The 23230-nt window shown below is 40.1% G+C and overlaps 1 protein-coding gene across 1 annotated transcript in view; it reads left to right on the top strand.

Annotated features, from left to right (window-relative positions):
• jarid2b (jumonji and AT-rich interaction domain containing 2b) overlaps nucleotides 1-23230 on the top strand; it is a 112755-nt gene that overhangs the window by 66048 nt on the left and 23477 nt on the right. The window contains exons 4-5 of the mRNA XM_008422063.2: nucleotides 12083-12306; nucleotides 21900-22118. Of these exons, the coding sequence (XP_008420285.1) occupies nucleotides 12083-12306; nucleotides 21900-22118 (443 nt within the window). The remainder of the gene's footprint in view (nucleotides 1-12082; nucleotides 12307-21899; nucleotides 22119-23230) is intronic.

The following is a 23230-nucleotide window of genomic DNA, read 5'->3' as shown; positions in this document are numbered from 1 at the left end:
CCTCTTTAAATAGCTTTATTCAGGCGTTGTGTATGAAGGATGACTCTGCTGCTGTGGTATAGGAGCTGCTTCTGAACAGGACCAACTGTGATTATGCCAGGGGCTTATTCATCTGGCAGTGGCCTATCTATGGCTTATCTGTGTCCAGCTCTGAGTGAAAAAGAAAAACTTTTTGTTTTTTTGTGGGGAAGATGAAGGGATCAAGAGTAGACTGCTGGGTGGGGCAGCATGGAGAGACAGAGGAACAGGTGCGAGTGATTTTTGGCAGGAAGCAACCTCCCCCCCCCTTTATAAGTCTTTGAGATCAACTTTGTGTTTGCCTTCCCATGCTCCAAAAAAGACTGGCGGCAGTCACTCCTAGACATGCCAGCTCATTGTAGCCCTCTCGCCACCATCACTTTATTCTCCAAATGGGGTTTTCCTGCCAAGCTTTGGCCCTCCAAACACACATCCATCAGCTAACACCATATTTCGCCATGGTTTACTGACCCAGTTAAAGCCCAGCTCGAATCCCCCCCTCCCCAGTATTAAAATCAAGTTGGAATCTGTCAGTGAAAAGGCCTACTTTTACTTAAAATGTATTTTATTGGCATTCCCCATACATTATGTGAGTCACGAAATGCACAGCTTTTAGAGGAAATGCCTCTCAAAATAGGAGTCATAATTTTCACACTTAGTCATCATCTGAGAAATGAAATGAGTCAGTTTTCAGCTATATTTATTGGTATCTTAATTACATCTCACTGCTCTCAAAGGATATGGCAAAATTTAGTTTAAGCTGAATTCATTGAAGATCTGAAAACATCTATGCAGTTTAATTTCTTGTAAAGATTTGCGGTTTGAATGTCGAGTAAAGCGGCCAAAGGTTTGGCAGATTTGAAATACACAAGTCGTTGTCAAAGCTGGTTTCAGGTCTGCAGCATTTAAGCAAATGGTTTTAAGTTGACTGTCTTTGACCAGTGACTGAAAGGTTAGATACCGGGAAAAAAAAAATTCTTGTTCTTAAATGCATCGAAGCTGAAATCTCCCACTTCTACCTCATGCTTAAATGCCTCAGACAAAACATCCTGTTCTTGTCCAGACTTTAGAGAAAACCAAATAAGTGTCTGAGACATCCTTTCAGTTTCTGTTTGTCTCAACATTGGTACATTTACTTAGAAAATTGCAGCACTTTTTTTTTTACTGTTAGTTCTGCTTTGGATGCATTTAATTGCTGAATTTAAACGGAGTATGCACAACAGTTTTGTGTTGGAGATCTAATTATAAGAAGTGTCTTTCAGTTTTTTTTTTTTTAATTAAATAAAGCTTTGATCTTCCGGTGCTAATTTTGGCCAAGCTGTTATTAGTTTCATATTATGAGCGAAGGTGATTTCACACTGTGTGAGGGAAATTATAGTCATCATAAAACTGTTTTACTATTAATTCAAAATAAAAAACTAAATTGTGCCAGAGTTCACATTTTAAATTGCCTTTAGCATCTTAGCACTGCACCTTTTAGCAGTTTGTGCAGCTAGAATTACAAAAACCATATCCTCCGTTTGCATTTCTAAGTAAAGATTAATCTTTATCTCGACTAAGACTTCCAAAGGGTTGTCTACGTTTTCCAATGAAATGCTCTTGTCCACTTAAGGCCTTGCTGTCTCCTTCATCCTGTATGCATTATAGTCACCAGAACAACATTGTGTAACTTTAAGTTGCAGTTCCTTTAGCTCATTTGTTTTAGCGGTTTAGGGTTCATCAAATCCCGAATTAGAAGAACGGCGCCGTTTTAAAGCAACTCGTCTGATCTTAAAGAAGGATTTCAGACTTTTTTGAGGTCTGGTAAAAGTGTGCCTGGAGTGTGATTGTGCAGATCACAAGTTGAGTGGCCCTCTTAGACTTCTTAACTTGTTTGCTGCGTTGCCTCACTCTTTTTCTTTCCTTTCTCACTTCACTGAACCCCACTTTTGGCTCTCTTTGAATCTCTTCTCTCTGTTGTCTGTGCCAAGACACACACTCAGCTGCTGCGGCTTGTTTTGTTTCAACTTAATGAATGCCAAGAGCGAGCGCGCCGCGCACACATACACACACACACACACACACACACACGCATACGCACACTTGTCTAGCATAACCAATGACTCTTGTCAGTGATGCATAATCACCGATTCCATTTATGAAGGATTACGTGCATGTACCGTGTATGGACGCACACAAACACACACTGCGAGTGTGTTTTAAGGCCAGTAATGGCCTTAATGCGACTATTGATTTCTTTTAGCTGGCATTGCATGAAAAGTATATATAGCACAACCTTGCTGTAGTACCAACACCTAATGGATAAAAGAATACAAAGCAGATAGATGATGTAAAACACTAACACTAATGTGTTTCATACAGATTAGTTCTTCATATACTGCGACGGATACGTAGAACAAAGCAGAATCACACGTGGACTCGTCTGATGGGCAATTTAAACACTTGGGTTTCTTTCTGAAAATGGAATCACCAACAAATATTGTCTCTGCTTATTCCACAGCAGTTTAAAAAAGGCTTTTGTAAGTTGTTTGTTTACTCTTTTACTCTCCCAATGATTTGCACATTTGTGTTTGTCTCCAAAACCTCAAACCAAAGAACACTTTGGAAGGAAAACTAAAGAAAATAACAAATTTGTTTAATGCGCCACTCAATCTAAACCCCATATACTGTAGGTTGTTTTTTTTATGTTTTATTGTAATAACAGAGACATTAGGTGGTAAAAGCAAGGTTACAAAATCAAAGGTTTGTTTTATAGCCGGGCATTTGTGTAATTTAACTGTACAGCTCATTTTAAAACTTTGACTGTTTTTTCCTCCTCGTACCCTCTGCTGTGGATGTCTTCTATTTGCACAAATGACCTTCATTTGAGTTGCTTGGCAGGCTTGTTCTCCTTTGAAACCAGAGCAGTGTTTGCCGACACACACATGCTTGAATTTATTTTAATTTTGGGTCAGCTGCACAACATTTAGCTTCTCAGTTTGTACTTTCCTCAAAACAAACTTTAACGTGGTTTTCCGTCCTGTTTAATGCAGGGTCGTGCAATCAGCGTGGTCACAAAATTCAGGGCTGCTCGCAGTCACCTGCAGATGGATGCAGGGAGCATACAGGCGCTTGGTCCAGAATTCAGCAACAGTCTCAGTAAATTTATTGTAAATACTCGCACTGTCATCTTGAAGTCAGTAATGACGCATTTTTTCCTCTTCAGACAAAATAAAAAGCAAAAAATAAGTATTTTTTTTCTTATTTCCCTGGAGACGTCAAGCTTGAACGTCTGCATTTTTCCCTTTTAGGGTAGTTCTGGTCACGGCATTTATCAGAAGTGCAGGACATTAGCATTTGTGACAATAAGAACAATGTTGAACTTCTTTCTGACCTAATATAGCATTTATATATTCAGACATCAGCTTAATCTGTTTTCAAGATGTCTTTTCTCTTTATCTCCTTATCTGCGCTCATCATTTACTTCAGTCAAAGTGGGAGTGGGGGGGGGGCAAGGTTACATTTACATACACACAGGCCTGTTTATACCTTTTATTTGCAGTGAATGTCGACCTTTTGATGCTTCCACACATTCAAGTCTACAGTTGGGTAACACAAAGCGATCAACAATGAATTCTTTACATTTTTATATACATCAAACTCATTTTGGTCATTTCTTTGAACCAAAGTTTTGGCCAGAAATGTGAAAACTATGTTTGAAGATGAATCCCTCTCATTTTTGGAGGAAGAAATTATGTCATTTAAGACCATTTTTATGTATAATAACCTAAATCTAAGTAATGGCCTTTTTTGAAGAAAAACAAAAACAGCTTTTAATTAATTAAACATGTAGAGAGCATATTGGGCAGTTATATGTGAAAACAAGTAGATCACCATGACATTTATACACTTCCTCTTCAAATTCAGATTTTTACTTTATTTTTTAATTATTCTGTTAATAGTTTTTTTTTTTTTATTCCACTTTCTACAGTTTTGTAAGGTTGCAATTTTGTGTTCACAGTGTGTAATATGAGCATTTCATCATAGTTGATGGACACCATGTTGAAAAATGTATACAAAGTATTTAAAAAGTACCAGGAGCTGAAATTATTGTCAATTGGAGACATTAATAACAAAAAAATGCAAATAAATATATTCTGTTTTCTACAATCTTTCATTTTAACAATTCAAATTTAAACGATCAGTAGAAATAACAATAATGAGTGTTTCAAATTACTTTTCACTTCAGGTAATTTTTATGCTAATGATTTTGGCAGTATTCTCTTTTTTTTTTTTTTTTTTTTTGTTTCGCTCTATTCATTGTCACATATTACCTCATGAATAAATTGCCACCAATTTGACCTCAAAGCAGCAGGAATCGCTGACTAATAACAGTTTATTTGTTTCCGATGTGCATATGCTCAGTGTATATTTGACTCGGGTCAATAGGTCAGCTCTTTGCATGTGTGATGGGCACAGGGGTTGCTGGGTCAATTCACCGCAGCGCCATTTCTCCCTTTTAATCTATAGGGACAGAAGAGCTACAAACACGTTGAAATAGTGCGGCGGTCATGCTCGTCGTCCATGTTTTGCTATACCTTCCTTTGTAATTGTTGCTCCAAAACAATATTTGCATATTTTCGCCAATTTACCCACATTTAACACCCTCTTGTATACATTGTGTTTTCTAAAAACACAGCAAGCTTAAGGAAACTCGTGTACCGGCCGGTTTATGTATGGGTTTGATCCGAGGAGAGAAGGCAATATAAATTTACATTGAACAGCTGAGTAAACGGTGGCTTTGGTTAAACAGATGCGTCTTGTCAAGATTAATACTCTCTTATAAACATACATGCACTCTTGCCCACATAAACACATGCGTTTGTGAGGCCCTTGTGGGGATGAAATGAATCCAGGCGCATACACGCTCGTGCTTGTACGGAGCCAGCTGAAGTGAGGTAGCATTTTTATCAGGACCATGTGGGCCATCTGGAGCCAATTAATACACCCCCTAAGGTACGGACTCTGGATCAGCGCTCCTCTCATCAAACTTTAACCTTTACCATGAGAGGGGATACAAAGTCTGATTGTAGTTCAGGCTCATGCCAGTATAAATCATATGGTTGGAAGCTTAAGACTCTTCTTAAGTCATGTGGATCGGGTTTCTGTGAAAGACTTTAAAATACACGGCAGATTTTTTATTATTTTTTTATTCTATAGCGTAGCTTAACGATTAGATGGGCTGTTTTAGGTTCTATTGGCTGAGCACCTAACTCGGCTTTCCATGTTTGGCTTGCACCTACTCAAGATCAGCCTGCTGTTTCTGCCCCATTGAAGGTGTACCGAGAGCGCTTTAAAAGTGCCACAAATTGACACGGGGGCAAGTAGCTCGTGTTCCCCCTTGCTGCCCTTATCCGAATATCTTGTTACAGTGGTACAGCAAAGGTTTGAAACCAAACCACACAGGCTGACACACATGACCGCCAGCTCTGTGCAGCTGAGGATCCAGGCCATGCCTATCTGGGACGTGCCGTTTCTGTAAACTGTAATGACATATCAGGTATTTAAGAGAAATGTCTTCAATGTGTTAAAATTAGGTACAGTCCTGATCCATCATTTAACGAGCAAGGCGTCTGGCAGTGTATCGTCCCATCTGCTGCATGATTAAAGTCAACGCCACGCAAATGCCTGAAAGCTCAGCTAGCTTTGGTGTTGGATGGTGTACATTAGTATTATGACTGCGTCCTACATTTCATGCTCGCCAAAGATCAGAAAATTGCAGTTGCTGATTTTTTTTTTTCTTCTTCTTTTTTTCTTGGCAGTGACTGATATTTTGTCCTAGATACAACGGGGCAGCTTTACATTTTTGTGCATAAATCTAACTCAAACTAATTGGCCAAACGTTTTGGCAAAATTTGTGTCTTGCTCCTGCTGATGTAGTTATGTAAAATTGTTTGTCATGTGCTAAGTTAATGCTAGCATTTTTTGCTCTCTGTCTTAATATAACTTGCCTGTAAAACCTTTGTGCACGTCCCATCTCGAAATACATTTTTATAGAAAAACTTGTTCTGCTCCAGAATCTTAGCATTTTGCTTCAAATATCATAAGATTTATTACTACAGTTTTAGCTGCTTTTAGCATAGATCTGTATCATGGGGAAAGAATAAGGTCACATGACACAGCCAGACGGAGCTGCAGCAGCCAACACTGTCTCTCCTTCAGTAAGAACAGTATTTTAAAGAGTTGAGACTTTTTTTAAGCAGTGGGAGATGAAGATCAATATGATTTTAGGAACTGTCTACACTATAAAAGGGTTTGGGGGCATTCTCAGTTAAAATAAACCACTTGAGTTTTTTTTCTCCCCATCACAAGAATGTTCTTGATTTCAATAAACGTACTGCTTTATTCATTGGATAGTATTGTCAGTAGCCAATATTTGATACTTTTAAGTGTATTCTGTTTTTATATCACATTACATATTAACTCTTCAACATAAGCCCTAACAATATGCAGAACCTGAAAGAAAACATTTTCAGTGTCAGCTTTTCTGTCTCCACTTTAATAAACTTTCACATGATCTATTTCAGTCCTAGCTAATCACATATACTAGTCTTATAAAACTAAAGCATGAACCTCTTTTAGATCATCAGTATGTTGCACCTGCATCATTTTGTTGATCAATTTATTTCTCAGATCAGATGGACACTGGAAGGTCATGCATTGGTGCTGCTGCTGCATATTTTCTTTTTACAATATCACTACATCACGCAATCACATATTACCCCCTCAGAGTCCTCCTGAGATTAATCAGGGGTGAAATATTGGTGGGTGGACTTCATGTATCCAATGACTTTTTTCCCCTATCCTATTCTTAAATTTGCTAGTGAGTCTCCCATCAGGGTTATACGTCATGTGGTTTATTAAATCGTTTGTCAGTTGTAGTAACAACTGAACTCAAATTTACTTCTCAGTCATCCAGTTTCACACACGCTGAATTTTGCTGGTATGCTCTGGCAGGCCGGGAGACATCGGCTCTCTGTTTACGATGCTGCTTCTCACACTGAGGATTAGGGGTGTGCACCTAAACCTCTGTTTTTGTTAGCCACAGAAATCCGTGGTGAATGCCGGCCACCTTTTCAGAAAAGAAGCTCTGCGAAGTCTTGCAAGTCTGACCGCATGTGAGGAGGTCATGTCGACTTAGCAATTTCTACAGAAGTGGTTGGGAAAGAAAAAAAACAAAAACTGATCTAGAGGTTTTACTGTTCAAGTGTTACTCACGGCTTTCTCAATTTTCATTAGTCATTCATTAGTGTCACATGTTCTGCCATTGTTTGCAGGGATTGTTTGCTGGTAGGATCATCAATTCTTCAGCTTTTATCCCTACTGGGAGTATGTGTATATTATTAGACATGAGGACAGGAAAATGGAAAGGGGTGGAAGATGAGTGGATTAGAAAGGCATGAGTACGGACATCCTGCAGTAATCTCCATTTCTTTCTCAACGGATTGAATCTCCGTTTCCTCTTCTCTCTGCCTTTTCTTCCTTGTTCTTCTAAATCAATGCGATCAGTTTAATTTTAACCCACGCGTGTGCCTGACCTTCCTTCTATGGTGTCTTACCAATAAGTATACCATAGATCATCGTGCTCGGGAAGGGGACGTCCCCTGACTGAGACATATACAAGCAAGTCGCCAGGGCACACAGTGTGGGGATTCAGCCCCACTCAGTGTGGGATTATGTTGCCACCTGACTCTTGGCGCAGTGGGACAACTTACAAAAAAGCCCCATCACTGCAAATTATCTCCGTGCTGATTTCTGAGCGCTCACTTGGACTTTGCATTCAATGTATTTGCAAATCAGACGCAGCTCAGCAGTGATTTATTTGCTGTACTTTAAGAAAAACAACAACAACAACATAGCTAATGGATTTTAAGGTGTTAAATAGATGTTACTGGTGTTTTTATGCTCCTCTTTTCGTCGCACATTAATTTTTTACCTCGGCGTCTGATATTTTCATCCAAGAGCTGTCACCTTTGAAATAATTACTTGTTGCCAGAGTTGTAGTCTCCGCGATACGAAGCGCTACGGCTTTATTTATCTAATCAGCTGCTTTTATATTCTCCGTAAACCCCTCGTATTATCACATCATCAGCGAAGCAGATCCCTTTTTATTACCTTTTATTCAGCCGGCTTCTCTGCCGCCAGCATATCATTAAAAGGAAGAGACGCAGTGAGAACTGACGCTGCATATAAACAATGTGCAAGAATAGAACCCAGTCCAGTTTCAGGAGAATTACCTGAATGTGCTGCAAGCTAAACAAGAACTTTTTTGGGGGGGATCTGACACTCTCTTGTACAAGCCGGCGTTGGGTGTCTAGACAGGATGCAGTAATCTCATTGCTTTATTAGCGCCTCTGTGTTTCAGTTCTGATTTTCTTCCTCCTTACAATTTCTGGTTGTTGTCATATTCTCTGGTTTCCTTTTTTTTTTTTTTGTTTGTGTCAAATATTCTCCTCCCTTCGCCAATCCTCCCTTTCTCTTTTAAGCTGATAAATCCCGTTCATCTTCGACTGAAGCCATAAAACTACCCAAAGAGGATTTTATACACAGCTGAGTCCAGCCTGTGCTTTAGTCACTAGGAGCATTGAGGAATCATTTTGATACATGCTGTGCTTTTTATGCCTGCATTACGTGCATGGTGATTTAAAAAAGATTGATATTTTATATGTATGCGCAAACAGTCACATAATTACATGCAGACACAAGCAGCAGGCAGCAGCCAGGACATTTCAAAAGGGGAAGGCCTGCAAATGCACGAGGCACATTTAGTTGATATTGATGTGCTTTTTTGTTACCTTTTTACAATTACTCTGACCTGTTGTGCCAATAATTATAAATTAAATTGTGTAAGAACAAAACTATGTAATTTGTATCCATTGCTATTGAACAGACCTGCTGCCGACAGTGTAAGGTGAGCCTACGCTGCCAAAGCAGGAGACAGAAAGTGGGTTTTTTTTGTTTTTTTTATTGAGCTAGTTTTTAGTAAACAAGAGGATGAAAGTTTAATTAATGCATAAACAGCCATAGGAGAAAACAAACAAAAAAAATCCTCAGTTGCGTAATTCTCCGCAGTAGCTAAATAAGCAGGTCCAGTGTTTGTTAATGTTGCATTCCTATCGAGATCCAAAATGTTTTGCTTGAAAGCAAACAAAAAAAAAATTTTTTAGCAGTGGCTGGGGAGGGAAAAGAGACATCTGATGTATTGACGTCTTTTGTTTCCCCGTGTTTGTGGGAAACTATTATCACATATCTTGGTTTTAGTGTTTGTAATTCCCTCTCTGTCTATTTCCTCTCCTTCCTCCTCATTTATCTTTAGTGAACACTCTCTGACCCCATTCTTACAGTCACGCAAACCTCCGCGCTCCCAACTTCCCGTCTGCCTGTCTTGCCGCCCCCCCACCTTGTACCGCTCTTCTCTCCTGTTCAAAGCTCTCGTCTTATGTTACTAGTGTCTGTCTTTTTAGCTTTACAGTTCAGGATTTTGGTTATTTTCTCAGGTTAGTAGCCTTGTTGTTGCCTCTACAACAAGAAGGTTCTGGGTTTGAATTCCGATTGAGGCAGCTCTGTAATAAACTTTGGGGATTTACATTTTTTGATCATAACCTTGTTTGTGTTCAAATATTAAAAGATGTTGGGGTAGACAAAGTACAAACAATTGTCTGGCCCTCCTACTGTTGAGGTTCGGGCAATGTTTGAGCAATCATTTCTCAATTTCTCACATATTGAGCCCATGTCAGGGCAGGAAATTGACACGTTTTAACTCAGCACTGTTCTCTGATTGGAGTGTAATCGGAGCTCTGAACCTCTCAGCGGCTGCTCCAAATGCACCACGAGTGTTCTCCAGACATGATCCTATCTCCTGTTACCTTGGACCGCTCCGCAGCAAATTGACAAATAACACCAGGATATCATATTGCTTTTATCGCTGCTCCTCAACATTTATAGTATAGCTCACGCACTTGCTCGCTCTCGCACCCGCCCACACACACACACACACGCACACACCCCTACACACGTTGAAGCAGCACTAATCGATTGAGGCATGCATTCTGGTCTGTGTGGCCCCTGATCGTCTGGGACGTTTGTACTTTGTGTGTAACCGCGTCCACATCCAGGTGTGTGAAGGAGACATTGCTTTTGTTTTCCAGGCACATGCTTTTTTTTTTTATTTTTTTTTTTATATAGTCTGCTCTCACTCTTGCCTCGGCTGACATGTACTGAGGAATAAAGTGAGAGGAAACCAGCAGAGATATTTTGAAGGCTTTGTGTGCCAAGAACAATGTAGAGGCAGAAAGGAGTAAGTAGGTGGAAACAGACAAGGAAAGGAGATGCTTTCACCTTCACCACAAAGTATATTGAAATGGACAGAAGCAAAAAAAATAATAATTCTGAGTGCAACAGTGTGAGCATAAGAAAATGGTGATGTCTGGGATGCGTTTAGCATGATTGTCAGATTGTTTGCAACATTAGGTGCTGAGGGATGTAGACCTTTTTTTTTTTTACTGAGCTTTTAGTAAGATTTGTATTGCAGCTGAGCCTCTGTTTCATCATCCACTTGAAAGAAGGATAACTACTAGCATGACGGAGGGAGAGGGGTTGCTATAGTCAGGCAAAAACCAAAACACAGACTTGTCTTAACTTCTGTAATACAGTTGTCATCCAGTAGATGGATCAGTGGTATAGTTTTTAAATACAAACCACCTCATTTATCAAAATATACCAAAATTATGTCCATCTGGGTTGGCTAGTGATGCTCATTCCTTGACCGGGAAAGTAGCTAATGGTTTCTTTGAAAGTTGGTCAGTGACATCATCAGCAAATCACTGAAAAATTATTGGTGCAATTAGCCTGCAATTGAAATACTGATTGGAGGACGAAATGAATAATGCTTACAGGAGTGAGAAAAAGTAACTGTAAATATGCTTAGAGCCACAAACTTTCTTCTATTGATTTTTTTTTCATGTCATAATTTTAACTTTCCTCTTTTATCCAAAATTTATGCAGCAAGTTTGGTTTAGTTTGTATGTATTCAGTTTTATGTTTAATTTGAATTTTTGTTAATGGCCTACATAGTAGTCATTACAAGTCTCAAAAATACAAACATTTTTAACTACAGTTTTGCAGTTTTTGTACACAGTCTACTTTATTAATCCAGATTGATTAAAGATGGACAATAACATCACATTGATTGCAGAAATTTGGCAAAGAAAACATGAAAATTAAATCCCACATTGACTGTTTGGAGATCGGTCAGAAGTTGCTTTCCACTTTGAAAAGACATCAGGATGTTTTTACATATCAGATTCTCTAGACGTCTCTGATAGCAGGTGGAAATCTCTGGTTTGTGGGTCTTTGGTGAGATTTGCTGGAGGAGTCAAAATCCTTTCTGAATAAAAAGAAAACGTCACCAAGTTGGCTGATCAAAGCAACTGTTGCGAAATAAATACTTTCTAGATTTATTTGTTGTCGGTGTTTTCCACAGACACTAGTTAGGACTGAACACGGGTTAAATGAGTGAGAAAATCAGTAAGTTAGCAACACACAAGTATTTCAGAACCTGCTGATCTGCTGGGAGTTTCAACTATAATCATCGATCCACCAAATGTCAAACTTTATAGTAAACGGGCAAAAAAAAAACAAACAAAAAAAAAAACAAGTTCTGTCATGTTTCTTAATGAAATGGTTTATGATCAGCCTCCACTCTCACCACAGTCTCTATGTCTAACTCGTGCATGGCAGTAACAGAACGAAACTACATGCCTGAGACTGTGCTCCTGTAATTATCTGTGTCAGTTATAAGCAAACACCCACTCACTATGCTAATGTCAGCTGGTGAGAGCCTGTGTCTCCAAGTTATCACAATGATGAACAGATATGGGAATATTATCAGTATTTTATTTTATTTTTTCCACAAACTGAACATTAGGTGCAATTGCTTTCATCGTCTACTAAAATAGGTCTTAATATAAATTTGTACAAGAATTCCTCAAAAACTTCAACTTTTTTTTTTTTCTCCCCCTCTTAGGCCTCGACTCCAGGCTCAGCGGAAGTTCGCCCAGTCGCAGCCCAACTCGCCCAGCACTACGCCAGTCAAAGTGGCAGACACAGGCAACGTGAACGGCAACCTGTCCGCCGCTCCGTCAGTGTCCCTCTCGTCGCTCTCCTCTTCCTCCCTGTCCTCCTCCATCCAGGACCTCTCGCGGCGCAAGCCCAAGACGGAGGACTTCCTCACCTTCCTCTGCCTCCGAGGTAGGCCTCTTGCACAGGGGAGCAGATGGAGACATGGTTACATGCACACCCCACGACCCGCAGCAGAATGGCAAGAAAAGCTGCAGACGCAGCTTGTTCTAATATTTCACACCGTTCCAAGTCGCAGGTGTTTATTAGGCAGGAGCCGCGCGCTACGTCTGAGAGTCGACAACAGTTTGTTGGCTGTTTAGCACGAAGGGATTGGTGTATAAGCAAATCAGATGCAACAAATAAGATTTAATTCAAGTTTTGATCGCATTCACCCAAGCATATACATGCACGCACAGATCCATGCACGTAGTGATACTAACTGCGTTCTTGCCTAAGGCTGAGATTATCCTGCATTTCATCAGCTTACACATCTCCCCCCTCCTACTTTTCAGCAACTGTCTGTCTCTTTAACACCCTGCCTATCACCCTCTACTATAGCAGCTGTTCATACATGGAGTATTCACACATGCACGCACGCACGCACGCACACACACACACCCACCCCGCTCTGCAAACACTACACAGGTTCATTGACACTGTGGCACACCTTCAATGTCAAATGAACTGTAAAAGCCACGGCACAGCTATTAGCAAGGCACAGCTGAATTTGTTTTCTCTGCGCGCTGCGTATTCTCTCGCACGGCGAAGTAGCGGATTGAGAACGGTTTTAGCAGGAAGAACAATTTGACACCAGAGAACATCAGTCGCCCGTATCACATCAGTGTCAGTGGCCCGGTCCCCGCTAGACGATCATGGTAATTGAAGTCCAGCTCTTATTTTCTTTACAGTTAATGAAGGTGTTGTGTTACAGCCAGAGTGGACCAGTCCGTTGTCAGATTTCCTCAAAAAACTTCTGTGTATTTTGCAGCTTTTTTTGTTGTTGTTTTTTTTGCAAAAGCTTCACTTACTAAATATATTTTTTTTCACTTGACATGTAGTCAAGTGAAAAAAAAATCAATGCACCTCACAAAAGGCTGCGTTTTTCTTACATATTTGGATATATTAATATTTAATAAAATCACTGGAATTACACAAAGGCCCGTTTACATCTGATGTGCAAGATTAGAAAATTGTTACCGAGCATTTTGAAGAAGGTTTGCTCTGTTTAGACATCAGCCATTATGTTTTTTTGTGCTCCTGACTATTGAAGAGAGAGGGGATGCAACGATGAAACCCAAAGAGCTGCCTGAGGCCTTCAGGAAGAAGATTGTAGCAGATTATGAGTCTGAAAAGGGAAGAGGTTTAAAGCAGCTTCAAGGAGCTTTGACACAAAGCATGTATGAAAAAGGGTGGACATTAAAGTCAACTGCCTATGTGCCCAAATCTGGACATTTTCCAACAATTCCCAAAAATTCCAGCAGGAGCAACCTTTGCTGAGTGTTGGATTTGAGCAATAAAATTGTGTTATCAGCTGTAGTTTATCAAATTCTCTCAAAATCACAAAAAGATGAGAACATTTTTTTTAGAATTTCCCAGGATTTCACACATTGCTTTCTTTTAAAGAATTTTAGATCAAGGGTTTTACCCACACAGAAGAGCTGATGAGCACAATATCTACCTTTTTTTAATCCTTCAGAAACCCAAATATATCGTCTTTATGACAGAGAGCATAATCTCAGTGCTACCCAAGAACATCTTTTTCTCAAATCATTTTAATTGACCTCTCTAACTTACAAAGTAGCACCAAAGAGGACTCAAAATGCAGGTGAAACTAATTCAGCCTCGTTTCTACTGAGATGTGTTGCACATATGGTGCTATTCTGAGCTGAATGCTCCCATTTCTGGGCGTCATTTAACCTCAGAGGGCTCGTTTAAATACGCATAATTGGCGGTTGCTAAATCTGACTGAAACCTTTCGGTGCCAAGAACCTTGATTCAGATTTACTGGCCCTGGTACGTTTTTTTTTTTTTTTTGAAGAATGCAGGCTCTGTGTGGAAAAGTGATTCATCAGAATCATTTTTGTTGCTTTCTAAGCTCACTTCTAGTCTGAGCAAGACGGATTCGCTCTGCGGCGCTATGCAGCTAATGCTAATGTCGGAGGAAGGCCGCTTGGCTATTAATGCAGCACTTCTCTGCCAAACATGTTGCTCCCTGCCTAATATTCTTTAGGTTTTTATGACTAGAAGTCTGTTATGTGAGGAGTTCTGTTGACATTTCCGTTTGCCGTGGTTTTTCAGCTCCCTTTTCCCTTTGGCCTCTCTGCTGCCCCACATGCAGAGATCCGTACCAAGACACAGGACATGGGAGAATGTCAGCGCAGCCCCTGAGGTTCAGCCTGTGCGCTCAAGCAGGGTTGCAGCTGCAAATGCTTATCTCCACCGTGTCCCTGCGTGCGCTCAGCATATAAGGATATCTGTGTTAATCTTAGTGACGGGATTCACGTCTTTGATATCGTCAGAAAGCCCTTAAAATCCTGTGAAAGACTTGAGAGATCTGCCCGTAACATCTGTTGGCCATGTTGCGGAAAATGTTCAGCGGTATCGGAGAAATCTAAAAAAATAAATAAAATCCATTCTCATCTTCTTGAAATCTTTTTTTCCATTTGATTTTGGCTTATTTTCTTAAATAAGTTGAAAACGCAGCGTGCGAGCAACATTTCTGCCGTGAAGCCTCATCAACGATGATTTCTGGGATTCCTCTCGGGTCAAACGTTCAAAGCAGTGTGTAAACACTCACCCCCCCGGACCCTCCACACCACCCCCACTCCAGTGTTTGCTTATCTTATCTGGCAAACGTTACACATCCACCCGAAAGGCTTCAATCCATCATTCCGGCTGATGGCTATATAAAAGCAGTCAGAATGTGAAGGATTAGTTGGTGATAAAAGTAAGAAGCTAACCTTTTTTTCCCCCAATCGGAGCTTTTAAATGACTATTTTAAGATCTTATCCAACTCCATGATGTGACTGGCGAAGGTTTAAATATTAAATGACAAAAGAAATGTAGCTTTTCCCTTTTTCGTCACTCTGATGCAACGTGTGGGTAAACCCGAAGAGTAATTTCTACTACAAAGACTGATGAACATCATGAATGTTCTCCCTCCTGCACTATTCAGGCTCATATTCTGCATTTATATTGTTTCATTTATAAATCCTGCAAAAAAAAAAAAAAAAAAGCCAGTGTGCAGAATGGGGCACACGGGCTGGAGTTGGTCCCTCCTCCATGTGCTCAGGAGGGTGTTTATGTGTGGTCCTCGCCTGTAGCCAGCCTGTTTATAACCATGGAGAAAGCCATTTGGGCAGTAGCCAGACAGTCTGCCTCTGGCCCTTTTGGCCTCGGGTTAAAGCAAAGGTGCAGCGCTGCTGACGGCACAGCGGGGGCAGCACTGAGGAGAGTGGAGGGAGTTTCTTTGACGTTAGACCAATTTAAACATGACCGATGAGGGGACGCAGTAGTATTTTGGATAATTTTGTAATGATTCAAACTGAATAATTGTCAAAAATCTCACGCCGAGGTTAAAAGATCAAAATGCAAACAGGGCTCCGTTGTTGTTGTTGCGGGTGTAATTTCCCTTGTACAGTGTGTGGTGTTGTGTGTGTGTGTGCGTGTGTGTGCGTGTGTGTGAGCGCGCGTCTCGACAGTGTTTATCCCTCTGGCCCCCCTGGGCTGCCTGCTCTGCCTGCCAACCCTATAGAGGTGCCTCTCAGGTTCAGGGAGGCCAATCCTGCTGCACTGCTAACATAACCTCCTAGGACTGACCCACTGAACCAAAGACCTCGGATTCCCAGGATGCGATTACACGTGTAACGTAAATATGAACGTATCGCATCTGAAGCATAGTGATAGCATAGAGATGCTGGTATTTAGATCATTTGGATATTTGGATCCTCTGAGTTGCTACAGTAGCCTCAAAGTAATCCTAGCTCTGAACTTTTTGTCACAATTCGTTTCAAACTCCCTCTACAAATCAGCTTACTTATGCAGGTTTTTGTGATGCACCAAGTCAGAGAGTGTTGGTCTATCACAAAACAAGAAAATACTTGTACTAATGTTTGAGGTTCCTTATGACAAAATGCAAATGACATGAATATTTTGCACGCCATAGATTGTGCAAAATGTTCTATGAACATGTGTTTTCTTTTATTTCCTTATGGAACAAATTCTTATTTACAATAACAACCTGGCGGGGAGGGCAGAACAAAAGTACATTTTTACTCCCAGGAATAGTGCCATCCATTGAAACATGTTTCTGTTTTGACGGCCTAATTCTCCCAGGTATAAGCCGCTTCCCCCTTGCTTCAATATTTGGATATTTTTAGGTTAGCACCTGGAAGCTGCACGTTTGCATGCAGTATCGGCGCTGCGTTATTATACAGTACAGCGCTGACTGATTCTGGCTTGTCCTCGAAAGCACGGCCCATTGTCTATGTAACTAATGGCTTTGCTAACAATAAGGAGTTTATTTTGGTGAACTCCCATTCTTCATAAAAATGATGAAGAGTTTCTCTTTTCTTGCCAGAAATCCTGCTCTCGTTTGTCACTCATACTTTCCCCCCAGAGAGCGTCCTTTCTTCTTGCACATGAACGTGGTTCTTATTTGTAAGTCATCACATCTACATGTTCCCATGGTGGCTAAACCAACCTGATTGACTATTAAAATTGTCCTCATTGTTTCACTCCCAGTTAAGGGGACAAAGGAAGGGTGGCTAGAAAAAGGAAGGGATTGTAATTATGCCACCCCACCCAAGAGCCCCGTTAAAAATGACAATCCTAATAGACTCTTTCAGACCTAATTATGACTTGTCTGGCTGGAATGAGGTGGATGAAAGCCGGTGGAATTGGGGGATTGTGTTCAAGCTTTGCTTGAGATCTCGGAAGTAAAAATGAGCAATTTTTAACTTTTTTTTTTTTTTTATCCTTACATGCATTCTTCTTTCTGTGTTTTCTGATGACTAACGGGTTTAGAGAATCGGCTCAGAAAAAAGGAGTTGAAAATTTTAGGTGATGACCACATTTATGTTGCACCTTCCCCCTTCCGTAGGATGACTGTGGTCAGTATCGAACCATAAAAGTAAGCTGAGGTTCCCAGGGGGAACCCATGCATGCCCCAGGGGACTATTGGGTAAAATGGTCTCTCCAAGTTGCCTTTAGAGTGTGTATGTGTGCATGGTTTGTCTGTCCTGTATGTCTGTGTTTCCTTGTGGATTGGTGACATGTCCGTGTTTTACTCCACTTCTCAGAGCAGTGAATTACAACCATTTAGCTAACGAATCCAGCCATTAAAAGATGATTGCACCAGTCTGTTTTCTCCCTCACTGTATATATTTTCAGCCGCTGCTGCACCTTTGATGACTTTCAGTGCTATCAGGCTTAGATTTAGCTACAATCCAGGAAAAACGTGACGCAATTCATGTTCCAGCATATCTTACTTAGCAAGCTATCTGTAGAGAAACTATGAGGGAAGTACATACAGGACCTTTGTTGGCATGTTGTCTTGCTTTAAATACAAGTTAGAACTGATGAGTTTAATTAAATCATGGATGTCCTAATCTGATTTTAAGAATAGGCTTGAGTTTACTGATCAAGGTTTTTGTTGTAATCGTATTGAGGTCCCTGACAAAACTCAACTCCCAGCTGCCATTGTTGTTGTGGTCTGTTATGTATTTATTTATTTTTTTTAGATTCTCCCTTTGATTTGGGCTTTCACTTTTTTATGGGGCCATTTTAAACTAAAATCAGTGACACAGGGATGGCTCAAACACAGTAGTATAAGCTGTGCATTTTTCTTTGTTTATCTTATGAGTTCAGGTTTTCTTTAATAACTTTTAAAATCTATTTTTCTCTTACCATTTAGGTTGATGTTCACATTGGATGAGAGACTGTATGGGCTGCTGCAGCTCCCAGTGTTTCTGTCATATGACTATCTTTACTGGCTGAACTGGATATTCCCCAATGTGATTTTATAATTTTCAAGGGAAGACACACATTTTCTTAATTAAGCCAGAGGAAAACTTTTCTGTAAGTTTTGTCCAGACAGGATTAATTGGAACCACAGCTAAATGTGTTAAATGTGAGCTGTGGGTGGGGTCAAATGGCACAGCTTTAAGCACAGCAGAGGATTGAACATTTTTCTCCTCTGTCCTAGCAACCTGCCTAAAGGATGTTCTTTTCTAATTTGTTTATTTGAAAAGCCAGACTTTAGGAGCTAAATTCCTGAAATAACACCAATTTAAGTGTTTTCCAAATAAAATCCTAAATATTGAATCTAAACTCATGTGAAATGTTCTTTATAGAAGCTTTGGCTGTCTTGCTCATTTTCTAATTCTAATTTGATTTTTAATTAATTCCTCATATAATGTTTCTGCTTATTTCAGGCTTTTTCCACATATATTTATGTAAAAGATGCATCTCTTTTGCTAGTCCTATAATTATTCCAGTACCCTCACATTTTTGTTATCTTAATGGGCTTTATATGTATAAAATGTGCAAAATCTAAGGAACGCATTTAGTCTTTCTCCAAAACAAGTATGCTAATTAAATAACTGGCTTAATTCATTATGTTCTATTTTAGATACTTTGTATAGTTTAATACAGGCCAGCTGAATTCAGCTTATTTCTCAGAGGCTTAACAATTATTTTAATTGGCTTATAATCACACATTACTTTCCATTAATGCGCTTTTAAACACTAAGACCCCCTAAAAGGGTAATAAAAACCACAGTAGTTTCTCCTGCTATGCTATCGATTTAGTCATAAAGGCCTCACAACTTAATAAAATCCACAGTTTCCTGCTCACAGCCAGATTTAATCAAAGCGGCAAGAACGTTGCATAACCATGCATTCTTGTGAAGTACAAATCGGCAATTACAAACACCCGATTATAAAATTAGAAAGAGGGGAAGAGTCTGTTCCTTTGCTTTTTTCCCTCTGTAGTGCTTTTCAATAAAAAAAAAGAACAGGGCGTGTTGCTGTTTTTTAATAGGAGATTCTGATTGTGGAAAAATCTTTGAAACTCCTCATAAATCAAGCATCTTTCCTTTCATTTTGTTTCGAGGCAGTTTCCCACAGGATTATTTTCATGCAAATGAATTGCAAGACGAGAGTTAAACTCAGAATGAAATGAACAACTTTATCTCCGTACGGTGACGTAAACCAACCTTTGTGTTTCCACCGAGTTTTTCCAGAAACTCCTTGCTTCGTTTCCCCACTTCTGCTGACCAGCTGGATTCTACCATTTAGCTGAAATGAACTCAGTCCAGCTATTATGGCTGCTGTTTCTCAGGAAGGCTCCTTTGTTTGCAACCTTTTGCTGCGATCTTTTTGTGTGGAATTCAAATGCAGGTGCACTTGACTCTTAAGTCAAAAACAAAACTACACAAAGATTAACCATCTTGTTTCATTTTCACCTAAACAGGGTTCAATACTCTGTGCTAATGATGTCAATATTTTGACGGTTCAAAGTGCTTTTTTTTTTTTCCTGTAACACTTCTATATGTTCAAGTTACTTTTAATATTTGTCATAACTCGGAACTTTTTATTAAAGTGAAGGTGAAATGCCATCAATTATTATTTATTTCCATGTTGTTACTGTTTGTGTTTTAGGATGGTAGGATGTTGGCTGTGTTGCATTTGTTTAGGCATATGATAGTGATGCAGTGAAGGATTGGGGAGTATTTAACTGAAACGGAGAAGCAATTTCAGCAGCTTGGTTGTTATATCACAGCGTCGAAATGTATATAATTTTGCTTTTAAGCCATAGTAGCAATATTGATATTGCTGTCAGCCCAAATTCTCACATCGGTGCATCTCTAGTTGTGAGTACACTGTTGGATTTTTATTTTATTTTTTTAATGTAGATTTTTCAATGAATACAAATCCCAGAACTAAAGGTAGTTTCTGCTTTTTAATAAGTGACATTTTTTAAGTTACTCATCATGGCTGCAATATATGAAAGTATAATTTCCGCCCCAAAAAAATGTTTTATTCTTGCATCTGTCGGACTACAAAAGTGTTTGACCCACTGATTTATTATTGCAGCATTATGGGATTTATTAATACTGCCGTTGGCTCTGTGACCTTTTGTTTGGGGCTTATTGAGGTAACGTTAGAGGCCATCTGCTGCCAAAAACAATTCACCTCCTTAGTGCTCATACTGAGCTGCATTTCTGAGAGATGACAGTGAAAGTTATGGGCTGTGACAGAAAAAGGAAAGCGGGAGAACATCGGCTTTCTTTCCCAATAGGGTCGGTAATTGACTTTAATCCTGTTTGGAAAAGTGAAAGAGACAGATTTGGGATTGGCTCTGCTGCGCGAGAGTTTCACAAGTAATGTGAGCACATGTACATTATGTCTGTCTCCGAACTGTCAAAAGCTGGAGCCTCCGTGGAAAAAGAAACCGCTTGTTGCACACTGTCAGTTTTCTGGACCCAATCCCAGCTATCAGTAAAAATGCGTTCTCCTTTTCCCTCCGCTCTGCGTCGGACTACTTTCATTGCAGTGCGGCGCCGTTGGAAAAAAAAACAAAAAAACAAGTTGGTTCAACAGAAATGCAGGGAAAAAACCACCAGAAACAATAGGCACCGAGTGTCAAATTAGAAATGTAAATTCTTCAAATGCAGCTTATCAGCAGCAGATTGGAAAATGCTAGTTGTGCCGGCGCATTCAGAAACAATAGAGCTGTCATCAGTCTAACATTGTGCCGTGCACGTCCTTGATTATGTTTGTGCGTTTAACTGTGAGTGTAACAATGGCGGCGCTCCGTTCCGAGCGGCTCGGAGAGCATCAATGGGCCACCAGCTGGGATAATAACAGATTAAAAACAGCAGCACAATCAGCATTACACTGAAAACCTCGGAGGGGCTTATTTTTATGGTAATGCTCCAACACTGATGTTGATGCATTTGGAAGATTTCAGATTACAATCAAAAGAGATACCTTCTTATATGCCGACAGCTGGATCGGGTTTAACATATAGACTTTTTGACTAAATCTGCGTTCAGGCCTCGTTTTCAGTTTCACTGGCTCTGACCTTGTATTGGGGTTCTTATGCAGATTTCAAAAGAAAGGAATTCAATTTAACTTTTTTCAGATTTGCTCAAGTATGAGGAAAAAATAGGTGAATGGAAACATTCAGATGCTGTTCAGTCTTTTATTGAAAAGTCATCGGTCTGTCCATCCGTCTCTCTATCTGTCTCTCCATCTCAAGTTTGTCCATCCATCTGTTAGTTTGCCCATTCACCAGTTCACCCGTCTATCCGTCAATTTATTCTTCCATCCTTCCATCCATTAGTTTATGCATCCATCTGTTTGTCTGTCAATCTGTCATTTTACCTCTGTCTGTCCATTCATCCATTCCTCTACTCATTAGTTTGTCCAACCAGCTGCTCTTGTGTCCATCCATCCTTTATTTTGTCCATCCAACCACCTTCCTATCAGTTTGTCCAAACATCCATCCTGCCGTCCATTAGCATTTATGTCCATTTGTCCATCCGTCCACTTTTGTGGATACGTTTGCCATAAATTAAAACTACATTTTTGTGTTCATACTTTGATCAGAGAAATCTACAGAGAATTCTGAAAGTTAATCTCATAAATTACATGATAAAACTTATAGGAACCCCTCTAATGTTCTTTTTTTTCATTTCCCCCCTCTCTGTGCTCAGGTTCCTCTGCCTTGCCCAGTAATATGGCCTATTTTGGAAGCTCCCAGGAGGAGGAGGACCTGGAGGAGGAAGAAGATGAGGAGGAAGAGGAGGTGCGGAGCAGCGCAGGAGTCCACACACAAGGTGCGGGCGGCGGCAGCCAAGCCTCGGCCTCCTCCTCTTGCAACTCTACACCTCGCAAGGGCAAACTCCCCGCCAGGCAGCCGCTCAATGGGCATGGTAAGGGCCAGAACTGGAGGTCGGAACAAAGCGCGCCATGTGTTTATGACTAACAAAATGTTGAGAGTTCACACACCAGACTGCATGTTTTTAGTTAGTGTAATGTACCACAAATATCCCGGTGAGAGGAGTTAATGAAGGAGAGAAAGACAGGAGTGAGGCAAGTGGAGAAGAGCTAGAAGAGAAAACAAAGAAGAGAGAACAAAAAAAAAAGCAGAGAAGAGCACAGGCGAAGGATTACATACCTTTAAGAATAACTAGAGCTGACCTGAAAATTCAGAAGCATGCACATGGATCATAAACAAACAAAAGACAGACGTGTAGTTCTTGTTCTCATTTGTGTGCACATGTTAGTCTGCACATGTAAGCAGATAGCTGTTCTGCTTTGAACCGTGGCAACGAGAAGCATGCTGCGTAGAGTTGCAGAGCAGTGCATCAATTCTTTCCACCCCAATTAACACTTATCTTACTAAGCCCTAACAAGGTGTTTATGCACATACTGCAACAGCTGGCCAAGACCCCAGACACACACACACACACATGCAACACATGTCCAGCATATGTACACCCCTAGGGGGCAGCGCAGACATTCAGATGAGTGCACACATTTGTGCACACGGCGCATGACATTTAGAAAATCCCACACAAGCAAAAACCCAAAGACCCCAGCATATATTTCTTATATTGATCTTATTGCATAGACTTAAGCTTATGCATCTAATTGACACTTGATAAATTTATAAGAAGTCTGAATCATATTAAATTTGCATTGATGGGCTGTTGTAAGATTGTCATGGTATGATAATTTTAAGTAAAAAAAACAAACAAAAAACATCTTATTTACACAGATTTTCCAACATAATCCAACTTCAGTTTAGCTTATAATTTGATTTTACGAATAGTGTAGAAAGTGAATCTTTATGGGATGTCTTGAATACTAACAAAACATCCAGTTTTGAAATGTTGTTTCCTTAATAACAGCGATAGCTGGTGCTCTGCCAGATTCCACACCTTGAAGGTGATTTTTGCAACCATCTCCAGTTGGACAAAACTCCAGCCATTATTTTTTGTAGGTACAGGGGGTGAATCCTGTAACCTCAATATGACTTTTA

The sequence above is a fragment of the Poecilia reticulata genome, linkage group LG11 (assembly GCF_000633615.1).
Source record: "Poecilia reticulata strain Guanapo linkage group LG11, Guppy_female_1.0+MT, whole genome shotgun sequence".
In the NCBI taxonomy this organism is placed as follows: Eukaryota; Metazoa; Chordata; class Actinopteri; order Cyprinodontiformes; family Poeciliidae; genus Poecilia; species Poecilia reticulata.
The sequence above is the reverse complement of the archived record's forward strand: the minus strand, read 5'-3'. Positions and strand labels throughout refer to the sequence as shown.